We start from the raw sequence: 27,116 nt of genomic DNA on the forward strand, positions 1-27,116 counted from the left end.
AAATTAAATAAATAGATTTATGAAGAAATCAAATTATATATCAAGAACACATGCAGATAATTACAACTAAATTTCAACAGAAATACACAAAATAATAAAAGGGTAAAGAAACGAAATCGAAGCCTGCACGGTAGCAGTTTCCTTAAAACATATTTCGCCGCCTCACGGATCGAGTGCTTGAGGAAACCCGGAGTCTGTCTCCCAGAATACGACGGTCAAAACCAGCTACGGCAGAAGCACTTTCTGTCTAGCTTAACGAACAAAAACAGTGGCAGCACTCTCTCACAATATGAACTTTCTGGGAAACTGACTTGTAAAATGGAAGCAAAAATTTCTGTGTTTGAGACTTGACAGGAGGGTCTCAATTTATACATGTATAGGGGAGAGAGGAAGAGCCTCCAGCCTTTATGGCTGTTCATAATGCACCATTAACCTCTGCAATAAAGACAGGAGTTACAAACCCTATTAATGCAGGAGTTACAAACCCCATTAATGCTCTATTAAATTCTGTAATAAATGCAGGAGTTACAAACTTCATTACCTTTTTTTCCATGAAGCTAACTTCATGAGGTAATTTCTCATTCAAATCTCAATGATTTTTGGCCATTCTATCTGTGGTGTAAAGATCTCAATGCAAAGTATCTAGACCCACTTGGACCCAACACAATAGATGATTGGGACCGACTTTAATCTTTAATTAAAGTCACCAAAAAAAACTATTTTTTCCAACAATATATCCAATACATTGTCCTCATGTAGTTTAGAGACAGGCTTCATGTCTACAACAAAGCAGGCCCTCCGTATCACTGCATAAAACAAGAAAAAAAATAGTTACACATTAACAAGTTTAAATTGACAAATTCATAGTAAAAAATTAGAATTTGATCCAAGATAAGTTATGCAAAAGATAGAGACGATGAAAGTATAAAGCTTATATTATTCGTACCAAAAAATGGCTCATAAAAAATAGATGGCTTCGTGCCATAATAACACAAATTCTGAATTTGATTCAAATTATTTATTCTCTTCGTTTTTAGGAGAGTGATCCACAAAAATTTAGAACGCAAATCTTAAAATAACATAATATTTATAACACTCATTTGGAAAGTTGGGTTGGATTAGGTTGGGTTGGGACTAAAATAATTACAAAAGGATAAAATAGAATTTTTAGTATAATAAGACAAAATATCATATTCAAATTATAATTATTTTATTTTTTTTTCACAAAAGTCAAAAAAACAAAAATAAAAAAATCTCAAACAAGACTTTTTAGTTTCAAACTAAAATATTTAAAAAGTCAAAAAATCAACCCACATCCCAAACGAACCCATATATAACTATTTACCCACTACAAAAAAAAAATATAATTTCATATACACTGTAAATTTTTCATTAATAATTTTTATCACAAATTTGCATAACTACTTTCCCAACAAAAAAACAAAAAAAATATAAATATACATGTATAACTTCCTAGGGTACACACATTATAAACCATGGTTGGGTGTGTGCCTAGATAGGTGTTCTATTAAACTTATAAAATATCAATTTTAATTTGATTTAAAAGTATATATTTTGTATGTTGTTTAAGTCGTAAGAATATTTCTTAAATTGATTCAAATAATTTTACATAAACACTAACTATAAGAGTATTTTGGAAAAACCAGACATATGAAACATTTTATGTCAATATCAAGGCTTATTTATTAATTATCAACCAATATTTTCTTGACACATTATTGAGTCTAAAAAGTAGGTCTAATTTTTATACATAAATAACAATGCTCTAAAATTAATATAAAGTTCTGATAAATTTACTTGAGATATGCAATACATATAACTCTTTCTAAAATGTAAGAATGAACGTATATATAACTAATAAATCAACCGAGAATATATGAAAGTATTATATAAAAAAAAAAATAAAAATATTTAGAATTTTGAATTACAAACACAACACAATAATCAAAGGGTAATACTAGGGACACCAAATTTTCTACCAAACAAATGACCAAATGTCTCACATGAGTGTGGGGTCCGCAATTTTGTGGGCCCACACCCATGTAATTTTGTGGACCCCACACCCATGTGAGACATTTGATCATTTATTTGATAAAAAATTTAAGTCCTCTAGCATTTTCGATAATCAAAACACAGTATCTGAAAGTTACCTCAAACTGAGAGTTTCAACTACTTGTCTTGAATTTAGAGATCAATCGTAGAGCCTTAAGCCAATATATTCGTTCGTTCTCTCTCTGTCTCTCTCTCTCTCTCATATGTTGGTCTTATGTGTATTTATAGATTGAGTTTTTTTTTTTAATTGATTTCTAGTAGAATAGGAAAACTCTTTCCCACTAGAATTAGGATAGGATTGGGTTGGCGCGGTTGATTGGAATTGGACTATTATTATTATATTTATGAAAAAAAATAGGATAAATTTGGTTTTAATTTTCTAAATTTAATTTTTTAAAAATTAAGTTTTTTTATTTTTATATTTTTTATTTTTAAAATTTTAAGTAATTTTTAATTTTTATTTTTTTAGACAGACCTTACTTAAATATATCTATATAGTAAAATATTTGTAAAAAAATATTTTAAAAAATTAATAAGTACACAAAATTTTTAAAAATATATTAAAATTTTGCATTTTTTAAATATTTTTTATATTTAGTGAATTTTTAATTTTTTTTATAAATATTATATTTTTTTAAATATATTTATATTGATATATTTAAAAATTAAAAAATATTTAAAATATTAAAAAATTCACTAAAAATATAAAAAATAAAAAATTTTTAAAAATAAAATTTTCACTTCTCTCGCTCCATCTTCTTTCTCCTCCCTCTCTTTCAAAACCCTAGCGGCGCTACTGTCTTGAAGAAGAAGTCGAGAACGAGCACCCAAGCTTTCTTCCATGGCGACAACGATACCACTACCGCCTCCGCCACTGCCACTCCTCTTTCTTCTTCGATCGTCTCTCTGTAAGGTTTGCTTTCGAAGTCAAGTTCACGCCTTTAGATCGAATTGTTCGTTTGATTTAAATTTTGAATTTTTCTTTAAATCACACCTCATGTGTAAAATTCTTTTTCTGATTTATCTTGTTGATGCTGCTATTTGTGGATTGTTATTGGAGGGTTTTGTATCAAGTTGAAATTCTGATATGCTTTTTGAGGCTTTTGGTTGATTCACCTAACTGTGAATGATTTCAATAAGAATCTATCCACGAAATTTATTTACGTGAAAATTGTACCAAGAAAGCTTATCATAGTATTCTGAAAATCAACGGCTGCGTTTGGTTATGTGTTGGAATCATGATTACAAGACAAAATTTTCAAAACACTTTTCAAAATTCATAGCCAAACAATCAATTTAAAATTATTCAAAACTCAATTCAAACAAAACTCATAACCAAATATACAACTCAAAATTTAATTCAAAACTCTTTTTTAAAATTAAAAACCAAACTCTTTTCAAAACTCTATTAAAAAAATATATATTTTTATTTTGTTTTTAAAAATTATTTTTAAAATCATAATTTGAGTGTAGAGTTGTGTTTTAAATTATGAATTTTAAAAAGAGAAAATTTGTTTGGTTATGTGTTGTATTTTCAGTTTTGAGTTGCCTTTTAAAAGATTTTGGATTTATATTTTTTAAATATTTAAAAGTTTTCTTAATTTTATTTTTTTGGATAAATATTTATTTATTTATTTATTTTAATGTGTACCATACTTCTACATTTTTGTGCTGGATTTTTTTAAATATTAAGAGTTTTGAAAAAAATTTATTTTTTATTTTAGATATATATAATTTTTATTTTAAATAATTTTTATTTTATTTTATAAAAATATTTTTAAATGTTTTAATTTTTTTGTTATGTGTTTGGTTACGATTTGCGCGTAGAGTTTTGAAAGTAGTGTGGAGTTTTAAGTATGTGTTTAGTTATGAATTTTGAAAAATAATTTTTGAATTGAGTTTTGAATTATGTGTTTGGTTATGAGTTTTGAAAATAATTTTTGAATTGAGTTTTGAGTCATATGTTTAGTTACGATTTGAGCGTAGAGTGTGTTTTGAGTTTAAAAAATTAAAATATTTACAAAATAAAATAAAATATTTAAAATAATTTTTTTAAAAAAATATCTAAGTAAAAGTGATATATTTAAAATAAAAAAATAAATTTTTCTTAAACATTATTTAATATGTAAATGAAATAGATTCAAAAAATTTAAAATACAACTCAAAACTCTTTTTAAAATTCAAAATTCAAAAATTCTTTTCAAAACACATTTCAAAACTCATAACCAAATAAATTTTCTCTTTTCAAAACTCAACTCATATTTTCACACTCAAGTTACAATTCCATACTCAAATTATAATTTTAAAACTAAATCAAACAGAACCAACATTTTGTGGCTTATCTTTCTGATACCAACTATAGTACAATTACATCGCAATTTTGATAAGATGTGTACAACGAGTAGGATTACTTTGTCTGTGACTCGTGATTATTGATTAAGGTTACTTCAGATTTTTCTTTGTTGAATCTTGGGGTTTTCCTGATACTTTGAGGGATGCTTTGAAATTATTGATGTTTTGGATGTTTACCTATACAATACAGACATTTCTTTACTTTAGGGTCAATGAAAATATTGTGTTCTATTTTATTTATTTATTTATTTATTTTAAATTCTGGTTCTTGATTATCCGATCCAATTCAATAGAAATAATCTAGGGGTTTTGTCTACAGAGCACTTGGATTTTTGATTTTGAAGTTTTTCTTGTGGACTTTAGCGCAGGAGTTGGCCACAACACCCACAACCAACAATGATACAACCTCCTAAAACTGAGCTCTAATTGAGTTCTAGTGAGGTGAAAAAAAAAATTAAAATAAAAATAAAATTCAAAACCAAAACATCACATCAGATGAGACTCTACATACACATTAGAGCTCTCTCCCTAGAACTCTCAAACATTTCTCAAGAATTAAAATCACAACCAGAAAGAAAATCAATGCTGATCGAGCTCCCATCAAAGCAGTCATTAAAAGGGCCCAATAAAGAAAAACTCATTGGCAGAAAATAAAAAGGTTAAAAAGTAAATACAAAAACTCAACTACTTTTTTTTTTATTTATTTATTTTTTGTACATTTTTTTGATGGTACGTAAAGTTTGATTTGGTTTAGGATGAAAGAGGAATTGGTGATCTCGTAATAGATGGCAAATAATATAATTATGGACTAGTGAAACACAACCACCCAACTTTGCCTCTTAAGGGAATAGTTATATTTTTTAGTTTTGTTTTGTGTTTATGTGGTCATTGGTACCCTCCCCCCAAAAAAAAATAAAAAAATAAAATAAAAAATAATAATAATAACAACATATTAATCTGCAAAATGGATGCCACATATGACTAAGGCCTCGTTTGGCATAACCTATATAATTCATCTTTTTATCTTTTTTTCATCACATCACCTTTCTATTTTTCTGCACATCTTTTCGTAAAAAGACAAAAAATACACTTTTTTAAGACATTCCAAACCAACTCTAAAACGTCACCTATTCTAAATTTTGTTCTATGATTCATTCACAGTTGGTTTGATTTTGTTGTTGTACTCTTGATACTAAGAGTGCGTTTGTTTGGACGGACTGGATAGGAGAGATTGTAATCTATCAAACTATTAGTTTTGGGATATATTGTCCTGAGACTATTTGGTTGGACTAAATTTGTATCCTATGTTTGTTTAGTCATGTGATTAGATGTCTGGATTGGACTATTTTTAGTTATCCAATGTTTGGACTAAATTTGTATCCTATGTTTGTTTAGTCATGTGATTAGATGTCTGGATTGGACTATTTTTAGTTATCCAATGTTTGTTTGGGATATTATGGAGAAGGATAAATGCTCAAATGACTATTTTATCCTTTTCAATTATTTACTAAGTAATAACACTGTTAAACATATCTTTAATATTTTAATTATTTTTAGCTAGATTAAAATAAAAATTTATTTTATTTTATTTTATTTTTTGCACAATATTTTAATTATTTTAATTTATTATTTTCAATTAAATTAAATTTATAATTTATATTTTTTATTTAATATATAATTTTAAATTAACGATAATAAAAAATAATTTTATTTAATATATAAATCAAATTTTCAACAACACAAAAAAATTTAATTTATAAGGCCATAATTTATAATTTATTATTTTTAAATAAATTTAATTTATAATTTATATTTTTTATTTAATATATAATTTTAAATTAACAACACTAAAAAAATAATTTAATTTAATATGTAAATTTAATTTTTTAACAACACTAAAAAAATTTAATTTATAAGGTCATAATTTATAATTTATTATTTTTAATTAAATTTAATTTATAATTTAAATTTTTATTTAATATATAATTTTAAATTAACAACGCTAAAAAAATAATTTATAAATGTTCGAAAGACTATTTTATCATTTTCTAATTGTTTGTTAAGTAATAGCATGGAAGGTAAAATGGACATTTCACAAAATAATCTTATGGGATACCAATCCCATGGTTTCTATCCCACCTCCTCTCATGGAATAGAATAGTCCCATATTTGTGGGACTAATAGTCCAGGGAGACTATTAGTCCGGAACAAAAAAAATGAAACAAATAATGAACTATTAGTCCGGTGGGACTAATAGTCCAATCCTACCTCTAATCCTTTAAAACAAACACACCCTAAATGTTATGGTGTGATGGTGTCCAATGTAACAAGGCTGCTTACAAGGTGCTTGGTGTGGATAGTTTTTTGTCAGTTAAATGTGTCCACGATTTGGAATAGTTGAATTGTTTCTTCAGATTCTTTTATTATGCCTTTCATTTTTGGTTTCATATTTGTGGTTGTATATCTAAATTTTGAGAGAAAAAGAAAAGCTTCTATGTTGCTGTAGGGAAGTGGTTTGGAAAATACTCTTCCGGTCCCGGGAGACGCTCGTGATACTCTACTCGTCACCTGAAGAGCAATCAACACTCCGGTCTGGGGTCTTGGACCTAACACTCCGACGGTCTAATCAGTCTCAACACTTTGGATTACTTCTACTTTAAGTTTTGTGTAATGGTTCTCACATATCTTTCCTACTCTGTCGTTCCTGTATTTATACTTGTTTCGTGGGCCTCGGGGCCTGGCCCACTTTTCGCTTAATACCCTTATTTTTATTCGGCCCCAAAGCTCAATATCTGTTCAGCATAATTATTGTATTCGGCCCCGTAATTGCACAGGTTTGAGCCGAGTAAATCCCCTGTAGAGTGCGCTTCCGGTTCCGCCAAATATTCGGCTCTCATAATTGCTCCCCAAACACCCCACTAGTATCTGTTAGTCGGCGTGTTTGGTTTCTAGGCTGGGAAGTCACGTATTCGGCAGTTTACTCCCTTCCCAATGCGTGTCAGAGCGCAGACACGTTTTTTGGACACTGTAACGCTTTCCCGCCTCATTCGTGTATCTCTCGCATTTATTATGATTTGAAACTTCAGTCTTTTCAAATTCATGCCTCTTAGAATATTTGTGCCTCTTGTACTGCAAGTCGGTGTTCTTTCTTTGACTCGCGTTTTCTGCAACTCCACTCTGTCTCTTCTTCTCTCCTTTGCCCTTCGTAAGTTTTCTTTTTCTCTCTTTGTAATCTTATTTTTTGTACTTATTTTTGCTTTGAAACATCCTTGGGTCCTCATTAAAATGGCTAAGCATTTAAAAGACCTCCTGTCCAAGGGTCGAATTTCGGGGTTCTGACGACACTATTCTATCCCGGATGATGTCCATATATCCTTAGTAACGGACAATACCCTGGATATGGAGAGGGAGGACCAAAATACGATCGTCTTTCCTCTCCTAGCCATTGCGGAGGGCGGAGTTCGTTTTCCCCTACACCCATTCCTTAGGGCCGTCCTCCGCCATTGGGGTTTGATTCCGTCTCAACCCAATGTAAACTTCTTCCGAATCGTAATGGGGATCGTAGAATTGAACCGATGCCTTAGGATCAACCTTGGCATCCCGGTGATTCAGCATTGCTACGCCTTAGCCAAATCCTCCGGTTGGCTCGGCTGTTACTTTCTCAAGGCTAAGGACACGGACCATCACTTGGTAACCATGCTGGCCAGCTCCGGCAAACGAGTTGACGACGTAATGGTCAATGTCCGAGGCAACTGGGAATTCGGCGAAGGCGAAGACCGCCTAGACCCTATTCCCAGACGGAGGGGTGACCCAGGTTGCCGCATAACTCATTGCTGTTTATTGATGTTTCTCCAGTCGGCTCTTGTTTCGAGTTTAACCCCCTTGATTTTGCAGGCAGTAGGTTGAGGAGGATTTTGACCTCGGCTGACGACGTAGTCCTTGCGGATATTAAGACTGCACTAAAGTATGTTGGCCATCCAAACGTACAAAAACAAGGGAGAGCCGCCCATATTCTACTGCGGTACAAGTCGACGTATACTACATTCTCGGCCGCGGACAACATTCTGATCCCAACCGGCGAACAACACCTTACGGCTCTTATCTTCCCCAATTTCAAGACCCTTAGGTAAATTGGTCTCGAAGCCACCGATTTGGAGGAAGACGTAGGGTTGGTGGTCGAAATGGTTGCTGATCAACAGAAGAGAGTTCGCTATGGAGGCCGAAGAGGTCGACGAAGCTCTCAACTCAGCCTTTGAAGCAGCCGGTAACCTGTCCGACTCGCCGTCCACTTCTGCCAGGGCGGAGTTTTCCGTCGAAGACATTTTTGCAAATTTAGGAGACCTACCCGGCGTTCTTTCCGTAGGTATGGCTGGGGAAAGCCTCACTCAGATGGCTCGCAAGAGAAATGTCGAGCGAATGGCCGCCCGTATGAAAGTCGAGGTCACGCATTTTGAGCCTGCACCACTTGGAGAAGAAACGGCTCAAGCTATTGTAGCCGAGAAGGAGAAGGAGGATCAGCAGCTTACAGAACAACGACCGGCTTCAACGGAGCAAGGTGAGAAGCGTACCGCCGAGGCAGAAGCCGACTCCGAGGGTAGCCTTGCTGACAAACGGCCTCGCTTAAAGGAGCCGGACGTGGTAGCTCCTTTCGTTATTCAGCCAAGGATCAAAGATGTACTAATCCCTTCTGACGCATCCGCCATCAAGGATCCAGCTGTAGCGTTGAGCATGGCCGCCTCAATTTCGCTACCGGCTGACAAGGCCACCTTTCGAGAGGAGCCTGATTTGGTGGCTATCGTGTTCACCGCTCGGTCAGCTCTTCTGGTATGTGACTTTGACCTTTGTTTCGTTTGATCTGGATACCTTATCTGTTGGGGGTAACAATCTCAACTTGTTTTACAGACGGTTGGAAGGATAGCCGAACTAGGCCGCCGGCAGCTTGATGCCATCGAAAGAATTGGCCACCTGAAGACCGAAGCCGAAGGTGAAAGGAGCAGGGCCGAATTTGAGGCGATGAGAGCCGCAATGGAAAGTGCTCGAGCCGAAGCGGAAAATGAGAGGGCTCGAACTACTGACCAGCTCAGGGCCGAGGCCGAGGGTAGGGCAAATGCGAGCGAGGAGTTGCTCAAGCTTGCCAAGGAGGCTATTGCCAAGCTAGAGGCCGAGCTAGAAGAGATGAGGAATGCCAAGGAGAAAGCCGAGGCCGAGTCTTCTACGGCGCTCGAGGCTGGCAAGAGCGCCGCCTTGAAGGAATACGTAGATGAAGTCCCCAGATTCGAAAATCGGGGATTCAAACATGGGTGGCTCAAAGCCCTTGTTGCTGCTAGGGTTACATTGGCCTTGCCAATCCCGTATGAGCAAGTGGACGTCGAGCCACTCGAGTCTGACCCCGAAGATTGAATCGAGAGACTATCTAGCTATGCTAAGTATTTTCCAATTTCAAATGTACGTTTTGACTTAGTAGATTTTGTTAGTTCAAGGTAATTTTCATGTATAAATTAGTTACTACTAGTGCGCAATTTATGAATGAAAATTTCCTTCCAAGTTCACCATTTTGTACAACGATTGTACTGATAAACGCCGAATTAATTTTAGATTAAATAAAGTTTAATTTCTCCGTCGAAGTGAATTTTTCCGTCCAAGTGAATCTATGCCGAATAGATTGACCAATTTGCCTTGCCCCAGCTGGTTCACGAACGATTAACATCGCACACGATTTAGTATAACGGTTGTCCTGGCACACGTCGATTTAAGTTTAACTTTAAATTAAATAAAATGAATTGATGCCGAATAACGCCGTACATGAGGAGTTTGAGCATTGGCGAATGAAAATTTCCTTCCAATTTCACTGGTATGATTGTAATGATAAACGCCGAATTAATTTTAAATCAAATAAAGTTTAATTTCTCCGTCGATTCATGGGTCGACTGGAGCATGCAGCCGAATTCAGCCGAGGTTTAATTTCTCCGTCGATTCATGGGCTGGCTGGGGCATGCAGCCGAATCCAGCCGAGGTTTAATTTCTCCGTCGATTCATGGGTCGGCTGGGGCATGCAACCGAATCCAGCCGAATATACTGATGCCTTGGCCCTGCCCCAGCTGGGGCATGAACGATTAACGCCGGATAGGGTGAAGGGGGAACGCTGTTTCAATCGGCACCGGACTGTTGAGGCTGCGGTATTAATGAGTTGCCATATTAATGAGGTCGCCTCGGAAGTGTTGCCCGCGTATATTATATGCATGAAGGTCCTGTGCTCAGCTAGCAATTCTGTCCAGCCCTGTAAGGAAGATTAAGCAAGTGTGAATGTCGACTAAACTCTTTTTCAACAGCAAAGGGGAGACGAAGACGCTAGCTGAGCTGGGAGGAAACATGGATCGCAGTGGCGAACCTTCCCGTGCAGGAGGTAGGTCTTCGAGGGATCGGGACAGACACCAATCACCTCATTGTCGAAGTAGGTCGCCCAGGAGGGACAAGCAGCCACAAGGCAAAATCCCGCAACCTCGTGCTGGAAGAGAGCCCGACACAAGCCCGCGCCCATTGAGTTTTGCAGTCTTTGTAGGAAATAGACCGATGACAGAAGCAGATTCGATCGTTCGAGATCCAACTGTGGTGGTCGAGTTCACTCGACAAATCTTTCCACCCGATTTCCAGCAATCAATGGTAGGCCGGCAAGACTTCGAAGTGTTTCGTGAAGGCGTCCACGGGGCGGTGAAGGGGCTCTACACCGCCTACGAAATTGGCATGCGTCTTCGAGCTGCCCGCCGAGAGATGGAGAAGAAGGACGAATGCATTCGAAGTTTGGAGGTACGCGCGGAAGCGGCTGAGCGCGAGCTAAAGAAGGTCAAGGCTGCTCAGACACAGCCTCTCGAACAGGCTAACCCAATCGTGGACGAAAGGGTGACCCAACGGCTCATCAGCACTGCACTTGCCGACCGCGACACAGCGAGTATGTTTGCGATGGAGTTGGCGAATGGAGGGGCCTATGAAAAGGGCTTCCACGACGGCCGGAAAATTGGGATACAAAAAACCAAGAAAAAGCTTGCCGAGAAGGTTTGCCGATGTGAAAACTGTGGATTCAAGCACGGTTGGATCAAGGAACTTCAGGCCGAGGAAGCTCTCCGAGCAGCTGGCATTGATTCGGCATTCTCGCTTTACCAACACAATCATTTTCCGTTTTCCGCCTTTGAGGTGGAGCAGAGTGAGGATGAGGGTGACGCCGTATAAGACTACGCATTGTACCGTTTAAGACGCGAATCGCGTCCACAACTATGTATTTACTGCTTTAATTGAATAAAATGCTCTATTGTAGACGTCTGTACCCCGTTGTTGGAATCTTTATATGCTCAATAAAATATTTCGTTTCGAACATTGTCGTGTGCCGCCTTTCATTGTATTTCATTGTATAAACGTTTGTGTGGACCTGTCTTAAATGTTTGCATGAACATTATGTACTCAACTCCGAATCCGGAGACTTATTCGGCCAATCGTGATATCCACGAAGGGCGCTCCGAATCCGGAGACTTATTCGGCCAATCGTGGCATCCACGAAGGGCGCTCCGAATCCGGAGACTGATTCGGCCAATCGTGATATCCACGAAGGGCGCTCCGAATCCGGAGGCTTATTCGGCCAATCATGATATCCACGAAGGGCGCTTCGAATCCGGAGGCTTATTCGGCCAATCGTGGCATCCACGAAGGGCGCTTCGAATCCGGAGGCTGATTCGGCCAATCGTGATATCCACGATGGGCGCTCCGAATCCGGAGACTTATGCGAAACAACGAGCTCAGTAATTGAATTCCGTGACAAAGAAATAAGAAACTTTCCATTACTGAAGTGAAATTTGTACAAATATCAAGTCCTACAAGTCGGGTCAATGATAGAATTTACGTAAATGCGTCGAATTCCAAGGCCGAGGGAGACTCCTTCCCAACATGTCTTTCAGTCGGTACGCCCCTGCTCCTGCGATGGAATCTATCTGATAGGGGCCGTCCCAGTTTGGCCCCAGTTTTCCATCGGCCGGTCTCCTGTCGGCTGGAAACACCTTCTTGAGGACTAACTCTCCTGGCGTGTAGCGGCGCAACTGAACACGTTGATTATACGACTTGGCCAGTCGCTGTTGGTACCGTGCCATGGATGCAAGGGCGCGGTCCTTTCGTTCTTCAATTAGAGTCAAATCTAAGGCCAACATCATGTCGTTGCAGCTCGTATCAAAAACATCCGACTTGAGGGTCGGGTGGCCGATCTCCAGTGGTAAGATTGCCTGGGTTCCGAAGCATAGGGCAAACGGCGTTTCTCCGGTTGACCTCCTTGGCGTAGTTCGATGAGCCCACAATACACTTGGTAATTCTTCGACCCACCTGCCCTTGGCGTTCTCCAGCCTCTTCTTGATGCCGTCCAAGATTGATTTATTAGAGGCTTCAGCTTGACCATTGCTCTGAGGGTAGGTCGGCGTCGAAAAGTAAGGCCGTATACCGTACTTGCTGCACAGCTCTCGATATACGCCGCAATCGAACTGGGTCCCATTGTCTGAGATCAGAGCTCTTGGAATGCCGAACCGTGTAATGATGTTCTTCCATTCAAAGCGCTTAACATCGGCATCCCGAATATTTGTTAATGCCTCTGCTTCGACCCATTTTGTGAAGTAGTCTGTTGCGACGATCAGGTAGCGCTTATTTCCTAGGGCCCTTGGCAACGGTCCTATGATATCAAGCCCCCATTGAGCGAATGGCCAGGGACTAGTGATAGAGTTCAACGCTTTAGCAGGCAAATGATTTAATGGAGAGAACCTCTGGCACTGTTCGCACCTTTTCGCATAACATTCAGCATTCGTTCTCATTGTCAGCCAGTAATACCCCTGTGTTATGGCTTGATGGGCCAGGGAGCGCCCGCCGGCGTGGGCACCACAATTGCCTTCATGTATTTCAGTCAAAAGCTCCTTGACTCTGTCTGGGTGCACACACTCCAAATATGGACCCGAGAGGGATTTTTTATACAGCCTCCCCTGCGGGCCCAAGAAGTACCGCATGGCCTTATTTCGTAGCTTGTGCGTCTCTTTTTTGTCCTCTAGGAGTTGTTTAGAAGATAGGAATGCAACAATGGGATCCATCCAGCTTGGTGCAGTGCAGACGCTATAGCGTTGATCTGGACTTCCTTCGAAGGGCCAATACTCGGCTCCGAGATGAAGCCTATTTCGATGGTCCGTTTAATTTCTGAATTGATGGCAGAGGCTAGGCAAGCCAAGGCATCTGCATGGGTGTTCTGATCGTGTGTTATCTGGTTCAGCTCATGATGGTCAAATTTCGCCAGCAAGGAATTGGTCATTTTCATGTAGGCCGCCATACGATCGTTTCTTGCCGCGTAGTCTCCCTTTAGTTGATTGATCACCAGTTTTGAGTCACAAAACACCAGCAAACGCCGAGCACCCATAATATGCGTATTCCGTAAACCGGCCAGAAGGGCTTCTTATTCGGCTTCATTATTTGATGCTTTGAAGCCGAGCTTAACGGCCTGTTCTACTATTGCGCCATCGGGAGCCATGATTACCACTCCTGCTCCACTGCCCCGCTGATTGGACGATCCATCACAATACAATTTCCAAACGTCCCCAACATAAATCCTCCAGTTCGGCTCCGGTTGAATTTCATCAGACCTGAAGTCGGCAAGGCCACCTGTGAACTCGGCCATGAAGTTGGCAAGCACCTGTCCCTTCACTGAGGTTCTAGGCAAAAACTGAATATCGTACTGGCCAAGTTCAAGGGCCCACTTTGATACACGTCCAGATGCTTATGCACTGCGTAGTGTTGATCGGAGGGGATAACCCATTAGCACCCCAATACTGTGCCCTTGGAAATAATGTATCAGTTTTCTTGCCGCCATGACCAGGGCTAGGCTGAGTTTTTCCAGCGGAACGTAGCGTGTTTCGGCATCAACCATTGCCTTGCTTACATAGTACACTGGCCGTTGCGTCCCTAGTTCTTCCTTTATCAGTACGGCGCTGACGGCCCTATTAGAAACTGCCAGATACAGGATGAGCGGGTCACCAAGAGCAGGTGTTGTCAGGAGTGGTACTGAGCAGAGGTAGGTCTTGAGGCCGTTGAAAGCGGCTTCACAGTCGGCCGTCCACTCAAAAGCCTTGCCCCGCCGTAGTGTATGAAAGAATTGTAGGCAGCGATCAGTGGACCGACTGATGAACCTGTTGAGTGCAGCTACCATCCCCATTAACTTCCGAACTTCCTTGACCGATCAAGGAGAGCCGAGTTTTAAGATTGCTGAGATTTGCTTGGGGTTGGCCTCGATCCCTCAGTGATTGACAATATATCCCAAGAATTTTCCAGAGCCGATCCCAAACGCACACTTGGAAGCGTTCAACTTCATCCTGTATTTGCGCAGAATGCCAAATGTCTCTTCCAGGTTGGCCATATGATTCTGCTCTTCCTTGGATTTGACCACCATATCGTCAATGTATACTTCCATAGTGTGGTCGAATTGCTCTTTGAACATGGCGGTGACCAGTCTTTGGTAAGTTGCCCCTGCATTTTTCAGTCCAAAAGGCATAATCTTGTAGCAATAGGTGCCTCTTGGGGTAAGGAATGCAGTTTTGTCTTGGTCTTCTGAATGCATGGCGATTTAATGGTAACCTCTATAAGTATCGAGAAAGCTCATACGTTGATGGCGCGCCGTTGCATCAACAAGCTGGTCAATCCTGGGTAGGGGAAAACAGTCCTTGGGGCAGGCTTTGTTCAAGTCCGTGAAATCGACGCACACTCGCCAAGTCCCGTTTTTCTTCTTCACCACCATTGTGTTAGAGAGCCATGTAGGGTAGGTCACTTCCCTAATTGCCCCGGCTTCAAGCAGCCTGTCAACCTCCTCAACAACGGTGGCGGTGTGCTCCGCGCCCAACCGTCGATTTTTCTGAATGATCGGCTTGCACTTAGGATCGACATTTAATCGGTGTTGTGAAATGGACGGGTTCACACTCGGCATATCATATGGAGTCCATGCAAAAACATCAAGGTTGCTGAGCAGGAAAGAGACCAGTTGTTGTCTGTCGGCCTGATTCAAGGAGGCGCCGACCATGAAGAACCTCTCTGGATTACCCGCAATTTCAACTCGGTCTAGGTCTTCCGTGGCCTTTTCATTTGGGTGCCGCCCGACGTCATCGAGGCTGTCTCGATCCGGTACCTCAATAGAATTGACGTGCATCCCCTTTGGCGTCTTTTCAGAAATGAGGTAACACGCCTGTGCTGATTGCTGGGAGCCACGTATTTGTTCGATGCCGTGTTCTGTCGGGAAGCGTAGCAGCTGGTGATAGGTGCTTGGCACGGCCCGCATAGCATGCAACCAAGTTCGCCCCATGATGAGATTGTACGGCGAAGGAAGCTTGACGACCAGGAACTCCACATCCACTGTTCGAGAACCCGCCCGAACGGGCAGCGAGATTTTGCCTAACGAATACTCTGGATTCGCATTGAAGCCGAATAGTGGATACGGAGCTGGAGACAGGTTCGATTCGTTGAAGCCGAGCTTGACGAAGGTCTTGTAATCCATGATCTCTGAAGTACTCCCCTGGTCTACGAGAACACGTTCAACGGCAAATCGATTGACGCGTAGTTCGATGACAAGTGGATCAATGTGGGGGACCGTGACGCCAACAAGATCAGAATCGTCAAAGGTAACGCTTGGAGCGTCGTGTGGCCGTTTCGCTGGGGTGAGTGGTTTTGAGGATACCGAATGTGATTTAATTGCATGCACGGTTGGGGGCGTTGGTAGGCTGTATATCATGTGGATCACGCCGAGTGGAGGTGAATCCTGCCTTAAGGCTATGGCCTTGGTTGGGTTGCTTTTTCGGACATACTGTTGTAGCCGGCCATCTTGTACCAACTCTTCCAGGAGATCCTTCAGTGTGTAACAGCTATCAGTATCATGACCATGATCCTTGTGATACTCACACCGTCTGTCCCGCCTCCTCGTGTCGGGAGGCCTCATCATTTTCGTCTGCTATTTGAAGAACGAAAGGTGCTGGATTTTGGACAGAACCGCACTGATTGGTTCTGTCAACTCTGTATACTTCTTGTCGGCTCGCCTCATGCGCCTGCCCTCCACTTGTAGTTGCTCATTTCCTCGGTGGGAGCCTTGATTACTTGACCGGCAGGAGTCCCTTCTCGCGTCCCGCTTGGTCCGATGCCGTGGTTCTGGGCTCTGGGGTGCTACCGAATTTAACGGCTGAGCAGTTTCGGTAGGAGCCGTACTTGTGGTCTTATTTCCGACTTTAACCCTCAAGGCATCATCTTCCACTTTACAGTATTCTTCGACCTTCTTCATCAGCAACCAAACTGGTTTGGGGGGTCATCTGGTCAAAGAGCTGTAGAGTGCGCTGTCGGGATGTAGCCCCATCTTGAAGGCGGTGATGGCCATGGAGTCGTTGCAAGCATCGTCTACTAGATTGAAGCATTCCCAATACCGCGCCGAATAGGCACGAAGGGTTTCCCCCGGTTGAATCTGCATTGCCCAGAGAGAATCAGCCTATTTTGGCTGGATCTCATTAGTGATAAATCTCGCCCTGAAGGATTTTTGAAGTTGGTGGAAGCTTTTAATCGAAGCTGGCTCCAGGCCATGGAGTCGTTGCAAGCATCGTCTACTAGATTGAAGCATTCCCAATACCGCGCCGAATAGGCACGAAGGGTTTCCCCCGGTTGAATCTGCATTGCCCAGAGAGAATCAGCCTATTTTGGCTGGATCTCATTAGTGATAAATCTCGCCCTGAAGGATTTTTGAAGTTGGTGGAAGCTTTTAATCGAAGCTGGCTCCAGTTTGTAATACCACCTGACAGCTAGTGGTCCCAGACTGCTTGAAAATATTCTGCACATCAAAGCCTCGTCATTTGCGTGTAGCGTCATGGCTTGCTTGTAATGGCAGATATGATCGGTGGGGTCTGATTTACCTTCGTACAAGGTGAATGACGGTGCTTTGAATTTTTTAGGTAGCACTGCCTTTGCAATCCGTCGTATGAAGGGATCATGTTGGTCTTCCTTATCTGAGTTGTTGCGTTTGCGCTTATGCCTTACACGCGGACTGCCTTCGGAGGAACTGGAAGTTTCTGATCGTCCCTTCTTGGGTTCCGGAGATAATGAGTCGGAGTCACTTTCGGTGGCTTCCTGTCAGGCTCGAGAACGTCGACCTCCTGTCCTCACAGGGTGTTCCGGCTCTTGGCGGACAGCTCGTTTGGACTTCGCCACCTCTAAGGCCAAATCCTGATGGAGACGCTGGTTTTCAGCGATCATGTTCTCCAACCTTTGTTCGTTCCGCGGTGCTTGTTCTATGATCGCCTGTACTGCCTCAGGTTCTGAGGTCGATGGTGAGGCGAAATTCAACGCGCGTCTTACGGGGACGGTCCCTGGTTCAAGCACATTTGTTGGGATGTGGTCGTCTCTCTGCGTGGTTTCATCAGTGACTAGTGGAGGGTCTTCTGCTACGCCCGCCATGGATGTGCTTGAGTATTTCCCACAGGCGGCGCCAATTGTGGGGAAGTGGTTTGGAAAATACTCTTCCGATCCCGGGAGACGCTCGTGATACTTTACTCGTCACCTGAAGAGAAATCAACACTCCGGTCTGGGGTCTCGGACCTAACACTCTGACGGTCTAATCAGTCTCAACACTTTGGATTACTTCTACTTTAAGTTTTGTGTAATGGTTCTCACATATCTTTCCTACTCTGTCGTTCCTGTATTTATACTTGTTTCTTGGACCTCGGGACCTGGCCCACTTTTCGCTCAATACCCTCCTTTTCACTCGGCCCCAAAGCTCAATATCTGTTCGGCATAATTATTGTATTCGGCCCCGTAATTGCACAGGTTTGAGCCGAGTAAATCCCCTGTAGAGTGCGCTTCCGGTTCCGCCAAATATTCGGCTCCCACAGTTGCCAATGTCAGAGATTGTCATACAACTATTTATGGTATTTTAACTGTAAACTAGTTAGAGATATTTTCATTGGTACTTTTTCCTGATTTACAAGTTATATAAAATGGTTTCTAGTGTATTGTAATAAAGACCAAAAGCATTTATAAGCCTTTTGGATTGAGTCACTGGTTAGTTTTATTCATATATTGTGGGCTAGTAATCGATTACAATGCTATGATTTCTTTAAATTTGTTGACATAAGCAGGTTGAATACATCTTTGCATATAAGGTTATTATTGGACTACCCTTAGGTTCATGTTTCATAGCTAATACTTGCTGGGAAATTTCTTTTCAATCTTGAAGCCAACAAGTCATCAAAGAACATTGTTGATTCTTGTAGTTGCTGCAGCCATAGGAATGGAGAGGAGAGAGAGAGAAGAAATTTGGTGAACGACGAAGTTGTTTAGAATCAAAGTTTAATGCAATGGTGTCCAATGTATAGGAATTTTTTTTATATGAAACTTTGTAGGGGTGTGTGTTTGTATGTAGAAACTCTTAATGTAGTTTTCAAATAAAAGCCTTGGCTTGTATTGGCTTGATTCCGAGAACAAGTATTTAGCTACTGTAGTTGTAAGTCTCCAAACTATAAAGGGACACATGTTTAAATGGTACGTAAGGTTGGACTTACAAGTCTATGTGAACAGTGTAATTTAATCTATTGTTTTGGCAACTATTTTGTCATTTGTAAAAATAATAATTATAATAATTACAAAAACCAAAATTTTTTTAGGAGAGTTACGTGTAGATCTTAATAGGTGAACTTATTGTCCAATAGGTCTTATGATAATTAATGACGTTTTTCATCAAACAATATTAAAAAATGTCACTAATTGTTTATTTTTAACGACAGTTTGAAAATTATCATAAAAAATGTTTATTATTAGCAATAGTATAAAAAAATCATCACAAAAAAATATAATTAATTTTTAATTTTTAGTAACAGTTTGAAATATTCGTCATAGAAAAATGTCAATAATTGTAAGTTTTTAGTGATAATTTATAAAAATCGTGACAAAAAAATCACTAATTGTCAATTTTTAATGACATATTAAAAATCGTCGCAAAAAATAATTTTTAGCCATGATTTTATTATGACATATTTTCAATAAAATTTTATAAAAATTAAGTCCAACTATTAGGAATTATTAATAGTTTATCTAAACTTTTTATGTCATTCGCTTTGTTCTAGATGGTTTAGGAATGACACAGCTATGCGTTTTTAGTTGACTACTGTTAGAATCTAGTGCAATAATTTTATATGCAGTGCATGGTTTGATATTTTACATGAGGATTTTTTATGGGGATTAAGGAAGAGAAGGTTTGAAGACCTATTGTAGGTGCAAGCCACTTCTATAGGAAGCCAAATAATAATTTAGGAGATTTTTAGTTTATAATTTTATTTATTTCTCATTTTGTCTCAATCTCCTAATTTGGTTATGGAACATATATATTTGGGATTGTGAAAGGTAGATTTTTACCTTTGATTCAATGAATATTGATTGAGAGAATTTTTAGAAACCCTAGTGGTATTTTGTGAGCAAAAGTTAAAGGTATATTTGGAAGTCAGTTTCACAGCAAGACAAGTTATAATTTGTGGACAATGTGATATAAATATTAGTTGAACGTTTAAGATATAGAAGAGATTAACACCCTAAACCAAATTTGTAATATTTGCAAAAGAAAATTTATGGAGAGTGATTTTCTGGACTGTGGAAGTGCTTGCTGCTGAGAACTTATGACGCGACCCACCTATTACACTTGGATTTAGTTCTTTAGTGCTTGGTTTTGGGCAAAGAACGTTTTTTTCTGTCTATGTACAATTAGATTGTGATGCAAATGGTGCATTAATAGAATAATACATTTAGTTACAAAGGCAAAAAGAGAACCAGATTAAGCTAGAACTCTGGTCTCAATTCTAGATGACTGAATTTCACAAACACTACTTCCAACACTGCTGGACCCAATCTGGAAAGAGTCCTTGATAATACGAGTTCTTCTGTTGGCATTGATACTGAAGCATTCCAGCCGCATAAAACAAAGTTATATTTCATAGATGAGGCAATTTTTTTTTTTTTTGTGTTTGTGTGTGTGTGTATACGAAATACTTGGCTTTGTCATTATGCTTGGTTTGGCTCCCTTTGTTTTTTCTTTATTCTTTGTTGCTTTTCCTTGTATGGCTTTCTTTTAGTGAGTTGTTTTTCTTGTAAGTTTAGTTAGTTTGGTAGCTGTGTAGTAGGGTTTTCGCTATTCTATTTTATGACTTAATTACCCAAAAAAAGTTGTAGAAACACTTCAAAATGGACTAATATAATGTATTACTTGTAAATTAGCCAAAAGAATGCTTTTTCTCCAAATTTAAGCTTCAAAAAGGGGCTGTTGAAGGGCTAAATTATCACACAACTAGGCATGTGCATGGGATCAACACAAACACATTGGAAGTGACTGATAAAACTTGTAAGAAGTTACGGCACATGAATGGGATGTACCATTTGTGAATTAGCCTAAAAACACTTTTTCCGTAATTAATCTTGGAAAAAGTCCGTTGGAGGGGTATATTATCAAACAACCATGAATGTGCATGAGAACTGACAAAAAAACCTTAGGAGGGACCAATGTAACTTGTCGGAACTTACAGCACATGCACATGATGCACCATTTGTGAATTAACCTAAAAAAATGTGTTTTTTTTCCTATACTTAGGCTTGAAAAATGGCCAACGAAGAGCAACATTTTCAAATAGTCACGAATGTGCATTAGAACCAACACAAACACCGCAACAGTGACTAATATAACTTGTAGAAATTTATATAACATGCACGGGATGCATTGTTTGTGAATTAGATTAGAAAATTGATTTTTAAATAATTAGGCTTCACTACAAGAAAAGGGACTATTTGAGTCGAATTATTCGTGAAAGGAACACTTGCCAACTCAAAAATGTATTATTAGCGTTGGCAAAATAGGACTGTCTCCAAAAAAATCTGCTTGCTATTTATTATTGAGTCGGTAGATTATACTGTCTCAAAAATATATTAGTTACGTCGGCAAGATTTTTTCCGTCTCATAAAAATTATTTAATTTTGTATCATTTTTTTGGCTCTAAATTTCCCTCACACGCCTCTTTCTTGCGCCTGTTTCATGTTGCTTTTGCGTCTACATTGTATGCCGTCGCGAAAAGTTATTAAAGAAATTTAAAACGTCATCGTTTTAAAACCTGATATATATATATATATATATATATATATCCTTCCTTTGTTTTGTTCTTTTTGCCCTAAATTCCATCTTGGTTCATCAACGAGCATGTAACTCTTCATCGGCACCACCGACTCTCTATCTTCATTGGCACCACCAACACCGCCCACTGTCCTCCTGCGGGTAAGCACTTCCTCTCTGTCTGTCTCTCTCTCTCTCTCTCTCTATATATATATATATATCAATCTCCCTCACTTTCTCTTTCTCTGTTCTGCCATTTCCTTCAGATCACTTTCTTCTTCTCCAGTGGGTGCAATTTCTATGTCTCTCTGTCTCTCTGTCTGTCTCTCTCTCTCTCTGGGTCTCCCTTAATTTCTCTCTTCTCCTCCATCCTTTTCCTCTCTCAAATATGAAACGAGGGATCCCACATTGATTTTGAAATGTTGAACTGAAAGAGTAGATTATTTGAGTGTTCAATTTGTTTTCTTTTGCCCTAGTTTTTTATGATCTCTCTCTGGAACCAAACTTGGGAATGGTAAAATTGACCTCTGTGAAAGGAAAAACAAAAAACACAATATTGTATGTGAAATGCTTTGTTTCTATATATTAGGGATTAATGGTGTATATATGTAATCTATAATTGATTGGCTTTATAGTGAAAGGTGACATTGTATTCTTCTTCAAAGTTCTATTCTGAAGAAAATCTCACAAAAAAAGTGTACAGTACACATTTGGCAAAATTTGCTCTTTGAAGAAAGAAATAACACAGGCATCAATGCTTGGTCATTAAAAAAGTGAGACTATATATATAGTCATCTAGTATGTAGTTTAAAAATGCTTACCCATGTTTTGTCACTACAAAATAAATTAGGAAATAGTGATCATCAAACCAAACCAAGCCGTAAGTCCCATCAAATGGAATTGGCTGCATGAATTCTTCTTTTCCACTCGACTCTATCCAAGGCTATTTCGTTAGCCAAATATGTAAATATTACAGTGTATATTGATGAACCTTGTTTACTCAAAAAAGACCATAGAATTACAATTCTTTATTTAATAAAGATAAAAATATGTGTTCTTTTTATGTGTAAATTATGTTTTTAGGATTTTTTTTTTCTCCCCTTTCTTCTAGATGGGTTGTGTAGTGCCCAACTGTTGAACTTCCATATGTTAGGAGGTAATTTTTTAGTTGTCTTAAACTAATATAGTACTCTTTGAATGTGTAGTTAACCATTTATTTCTATGTTTTAATTGGAAAAAAAAAAAAGAATGACAACTCTAAAAAGTCTCCTAATGTACCCATAATGGCATGAATATAGAGTTTGTTGGATGGTGTGTTAAAAAATTACATAATCAAAATATGAAAAAAAAGCGAGTGTAACATTTAAGCTAAAATATAACAAAAAAATTAACTAATTTGATGGAGATGCTCTAAAGCCAACTCAATTGCCACGTCATTGTGGGTGAATTGTGCTTTTATAGCATTTCTCTTGTTAGTTTTAGAAAAGAAAATGCCATTCTACAAAATTTCTACATAGAATTTTGCACTAGAATAATATGTTAGTGTTATTTGTGTAATTGAAGGTACTTCAATGGAATCTTTGTTCAAATAGTATATCATTATTTTTATTAAAACCTAACTATACTCACACTCTTTGTGTGAACATGTATTTAAAATAATAATAATAATAATAATAATTGCTTCCATACAAACAATGTCAAAATATCATTTAGAATTGTGATGACTAAGTATTGTGATGTAATTTTCACAGGAAAAGTTCAGAAAAGTAAGAGAATGGATAAGAGTTGGATTGATTCCAAAGTGCCTCCAAACATCTTGCCAGACCAGTGGAGGGAGCTTGTGGCGTACTGGAGTAGTAAAGAAGCAAATATAAGTATATTCATGTACCTCTTGTATGGCAATTATACAATTCTCGCAAATTTGTATAATCTATTTTTATAGGATATTGCTGGACAAAATTCTAAAAATTAGGAGTTTTGTGGTCCAGCGCATAGGACTGGGCGAACATTCTTTGCCAACTTAAGAAAGAAGGTAATGATTTGTATTTGCAATTATATAAAAATTAAATACATATTAACTCGTATATGTTTGACAATTTCAAATGAGGGATAATGGAGAAACAACTGACAAGATGAGTGTGTACATCAAGGCACACGACATAAACGATCCAGATGTGAAGTCTTTATTTGTATGTGCCTTTGCATGTTGGTCTCATATTTTTATTTTGGTATGTTGCTTTCATGCTAATATTTGAAAATTGTAGGGTGAATATAATGAGCAACTCTCTAGGATACCTGAGCCCCTCCAGACAAATGACGCTTTAGAAAAGATTTTTCACGACATGGTAGGAACAGATGGACAAGGATACTGTAAGACATATGGGACATGCGTAACTCGAAGTGTAGTGTATCCTAAAGAAGTCGATCCATCTCAAGCGTCCTCGTCATTGACGGTTGAGAAAATCACTCAACAAGTACGCCACATAGTCACTCAGGAGATCGAGAAGAGGCTCACAGTTGAGATTGAGCAGAGGATTACCAACAAGTTAAAGATAGAGTTTGAACAAGTGAGCATGGATGGACTTCATAAGATCCCAATGGGGCACAGGTTCTATACAGGTGGAGTATAATTAACTTATTGAATATTTTTAAGAAATATTTTTTCCTATGTATTATATTTAATAACAAATATCAAATTTTGTTTATATAAATTCCAGATGCCTCTAGTGGACATCGACGAGTAGGAATGGCAACGGGGCGGGGCCGAGGATCGCACTCCCCGTCCCCGATCCCCGATTGTAAACATTTCCCCGTCCCCGGCCCCGATTCTCGACGGGGAACCTATCACCGTCCCCGTCCCCTTCCCCGTCCCCTAACGGGGATCAAGTTTCCCTGACCTCGAAAATTTCCCGGACCAAAAAAAAAAAAAAAAAAACATCATCGATCAACATCATCATCACAGAGAGGGAGAGAAATCTGAGTAGAGAGAGAGATCGATTTGCTTAGATCTAAGTAGAGAGAGAAAGAGAGAGAGAGAGAGAGAGATCTGCTCAGATCAACTCTGGCATCGCAGCAGAGAGAGAGATCGGATTCGGTGCTCTAGCATCGTGGCATCACGGCGACTCTGATTCTGTGCTCTCTTTCTCTCTTTGAGTGAGTGTGTGTGCGTGTGCGCGTGTGTGTGTGTGTGAGAGAGAGAGAGAGAGAGAGAGAGAGAGAGATAGAGAGATGAGAGACGGACCAGACGGTGAGGAAGAGAATGAGAGATCAAAGGTTGGGTGAGAAAGAGGTGAGAAAGAGAGAAGATAATGAATGAATCAGAGAAACTAGTCAAAAAGTAGATAAAATGAATGAGAGAGAAAAACTTGAAATGAATATATATAATATATAATATTATAATGAGATCAAAAAGTATGTATATAATATATATATGTACTTCGGGAAACTAATCAAAAACCATGTATATAATATATATATATATATATTTGTACCACTTCGAGACAACGGGACCGGGGTCGGGCCGGCGCACTTATCACCGTCCCCGGCCCAAAATTAATCGGGGAATGATTTTTTAATACCATTCCCGTCCCGTCGGGAATATTTTTCGGAAAAAAACCGTTTAAATCGGGGTCGGGGGATTGGGTCCCCGTTGGGTCGGTTTCAAATTGCCATCCCTATCGACGAGTTAGGGAGTCCGTGGGAGATGACACCCCAGATGATGAATTGTTGGATTCTCATGAGTAAGTATCTCTTTTCTACTTAATGCAATATTCACAAACACATATACGGTTGAGGTTAAGGGTTAGCCTACTGAAAATCCTTAGTGATGTTAGGAGGTTGAGGGTGAACCTAATGAAAACTCGAATATGTTGTATTTATTGCATAATATAGTATTAGTAGGGTTAGGAGGTTTGAGGGTGAGCCTACTAAAAACCCGATTATAGAATTGTTTTAGTTTGAACTCTTTCCCTCAGATGAAAGCTCTCATATAACAATAATCGTCATTGTTAATGTCTACTAAAAGTCACTCATGGCTTTACAATATTAGTACAATTGCCATGAGTTAATTGACATAGTTTAATGGCCTAATTAATGTTCTCAATAAATAGAATATAGTCTATACAATCAAGTCACATCTTTAATATATATTAGGTTGGAAAATTGATTACCACATTGCTGAGTTTGAACACTCAATTTGGGGTAAAAATAGGACAGAGACTATTGGAATTGAACTCAACTTTGATATTTAGTTCTTGTTGGGCATGCAATGGAATGTGAAATGGATTTGTTCAAGGTTTAATGAGTTCAGTTGAAGGTAAGAAAACAGGATTTTTTATGGAACAACTAATGGAAACAATTATTAGAAGAAATCAGTTGTTGATTTGACTTAAAAGTAGAGTTTATATTTTGTAGAGAATTTTTTTTTTTTTTGGGAAAACTTCACTTTTCCCCCCTATGGTTTAGGCCATGTGCAGATTACCCTCCCTAACTTTCAAATATCACCATATAACCCCCTTATGGTTGATGGAGTAATGTGCACCGTTAGCTTTTTCGTGTATTCTAACTGGTTGTGTAGTGCACGTGAGAGTGGTGCAAGTGAGTATGAACTGATGATGTTCCCTCGTAATGAAAATACCAAAATGCCCCTAGGGTTAAACATAAAAGCTTACCTTGCTTTTTATATTGCCTCATTGTATTGTATGTTGAGTTACAGGTAGTCTACCCAGCAAAAATGTCATCTTCAAGCATTGGAGGTAGAGAAGGACAAATGTTGAGGTTCATGAGCAAGAAATGTCGTTGTGGGAGAAAAGCAGCCATTAGAATCGTGGAGTCCAAGAAGCCTTCAAAAGGTAGGTTGTACTATGTTTGTGAAAATGCGGGTTTGGGTGGTTGTGATTTCTGGGCTTGGTGCAACCTAGTTGGATATGCTCCTATCTATGGAAGAGATGAGATTGATGATGAGAAGCCAAGAGTTGAGGAAGGTGTGCAGTTTAATGGAAGACTGATGAAGCTGGAGATGAAGATGGAGGCACTGACCATGATGATGAAGACATCTATGGTGGTTTTGCTTGTGTGTTTCATTTCCACCATGTTAATGTTCAGTATGAAATGAATTTGTAAGAATTTATAAGGTGCTTTATATACTTGATGTATGTTTGAAAGAAATGAAATGATTTTTATGAAACTTGTGATTTTTGTGTTTTTTTTTTATTTATTTATTGCAACATGAAAATAAATTCAAATTTTTTTTTTACTGCAACACTGAAAATTATACAAACAAAAAAATCAACCATGCTGAGTTTAATTGGCAAAAAATCAACAAATTCTTAATTTCATTTACTGCATTCCAATGCAAAATATACAACCAACATTTCCAACACAAACAAACTGACTGTAATGGAACAAAAATGACAAAAAAAAAAAAAAAAAAAACTGAGATTCACAATGCTATTCAATACCAATCCATTTACAGAAATATGCTGACAATGTTATTCAATATCAATCCATTTACAAAAATATG

The 27,116-nt window shown here is 38.6% G+C and overlaps 1 protein-coding gene across 6 annotated transcripts; it reads left to right on the plus strand.

Annotated features, from left to right (window-relative positions):
• Window positions 1-2,808: 2,808 nt before the first annotated feature.
• On the plus strand, window positions 2,809-26,780 carry LOC145824510 (uncharacterized). 6 transcript variants are annotated; one of them, XM_082924386.1, is made up of 6 exons: window positions 2,809-2,986; window positions 23,347-23,784; window positions 23,860-24,214; window positions 24,313-24,327; window positions 25,272-25,335; window positions 26,310-26,546. In XM_082924386.1, the coding sequence occupies exons 2-6, from the start codon at window positions 23,698-23,700 to the stop codon at window positions 26,311-26,313; spliced, it is 525 nt and encodes a 174-aa protein (XP_082780512.1). In that variant the 5' UTR covers window positions 2,809-2,986; window positions 23,347-23,697; the 3' UTR covers window positions 26,314-26,546. The 6 variants fall into 6 exon arrangements, with proteins under 6 accessions (XP_082780512.1, XP_082780511.1, XP_082780513.1 ...); XM_082924385.1 differs by having other exon boundaries at window positions 25,272-25,339; window positions 26,310-26,437; XM_082924387.1 differs by lacking the exons at window positions 24,313-24,327; window positions 25,272-25,335 and having other exon boundaries at window positions 26,310-26,780.
• Window positions 26,781-27,116: the final 336 nt, after the last annotated feature.

The sequence above is a fragment of the Camellia sinensis genome, chromosome 4 (assembly GCF_055761805.1).
Source record: "Camellia sinensis isolate YWXY chromosome 4, ASM5576180v1, whole genome shotgun sequence".
Classification (NCBI taxonomy): domain Eukaryota; kingdom Viridiplantae; phylum Streptophyta; class Magnoliopsida; order Ericales; family Theaceae; genus Camellia; species Camellia sinensis.

Bases quoted from the DNA above. Each gene is read 5' to 3' on its own strand.
- LOC145824510 (XM_082924384.1), top strand. From the start codon at position 23,698: ATGAGGGATAATGGAGAAACAACTGACAAGATGAGTGTGTACATCAAG. The intron at 23,785-23,859 runs GTATGTGCCTTT...TGAAAATTGTAG, and splicing joins CAGATGTGAAGTCTTTATTT to GGTGAATATAATGAGCAACT. The intron at 24,215-24,312 runs GTGGAGTATAAT...TATAAATTCCAG, and splicing joins GGGGCACAGGTTCTATACAG to ATGCCTCTAGTGGACATCGA.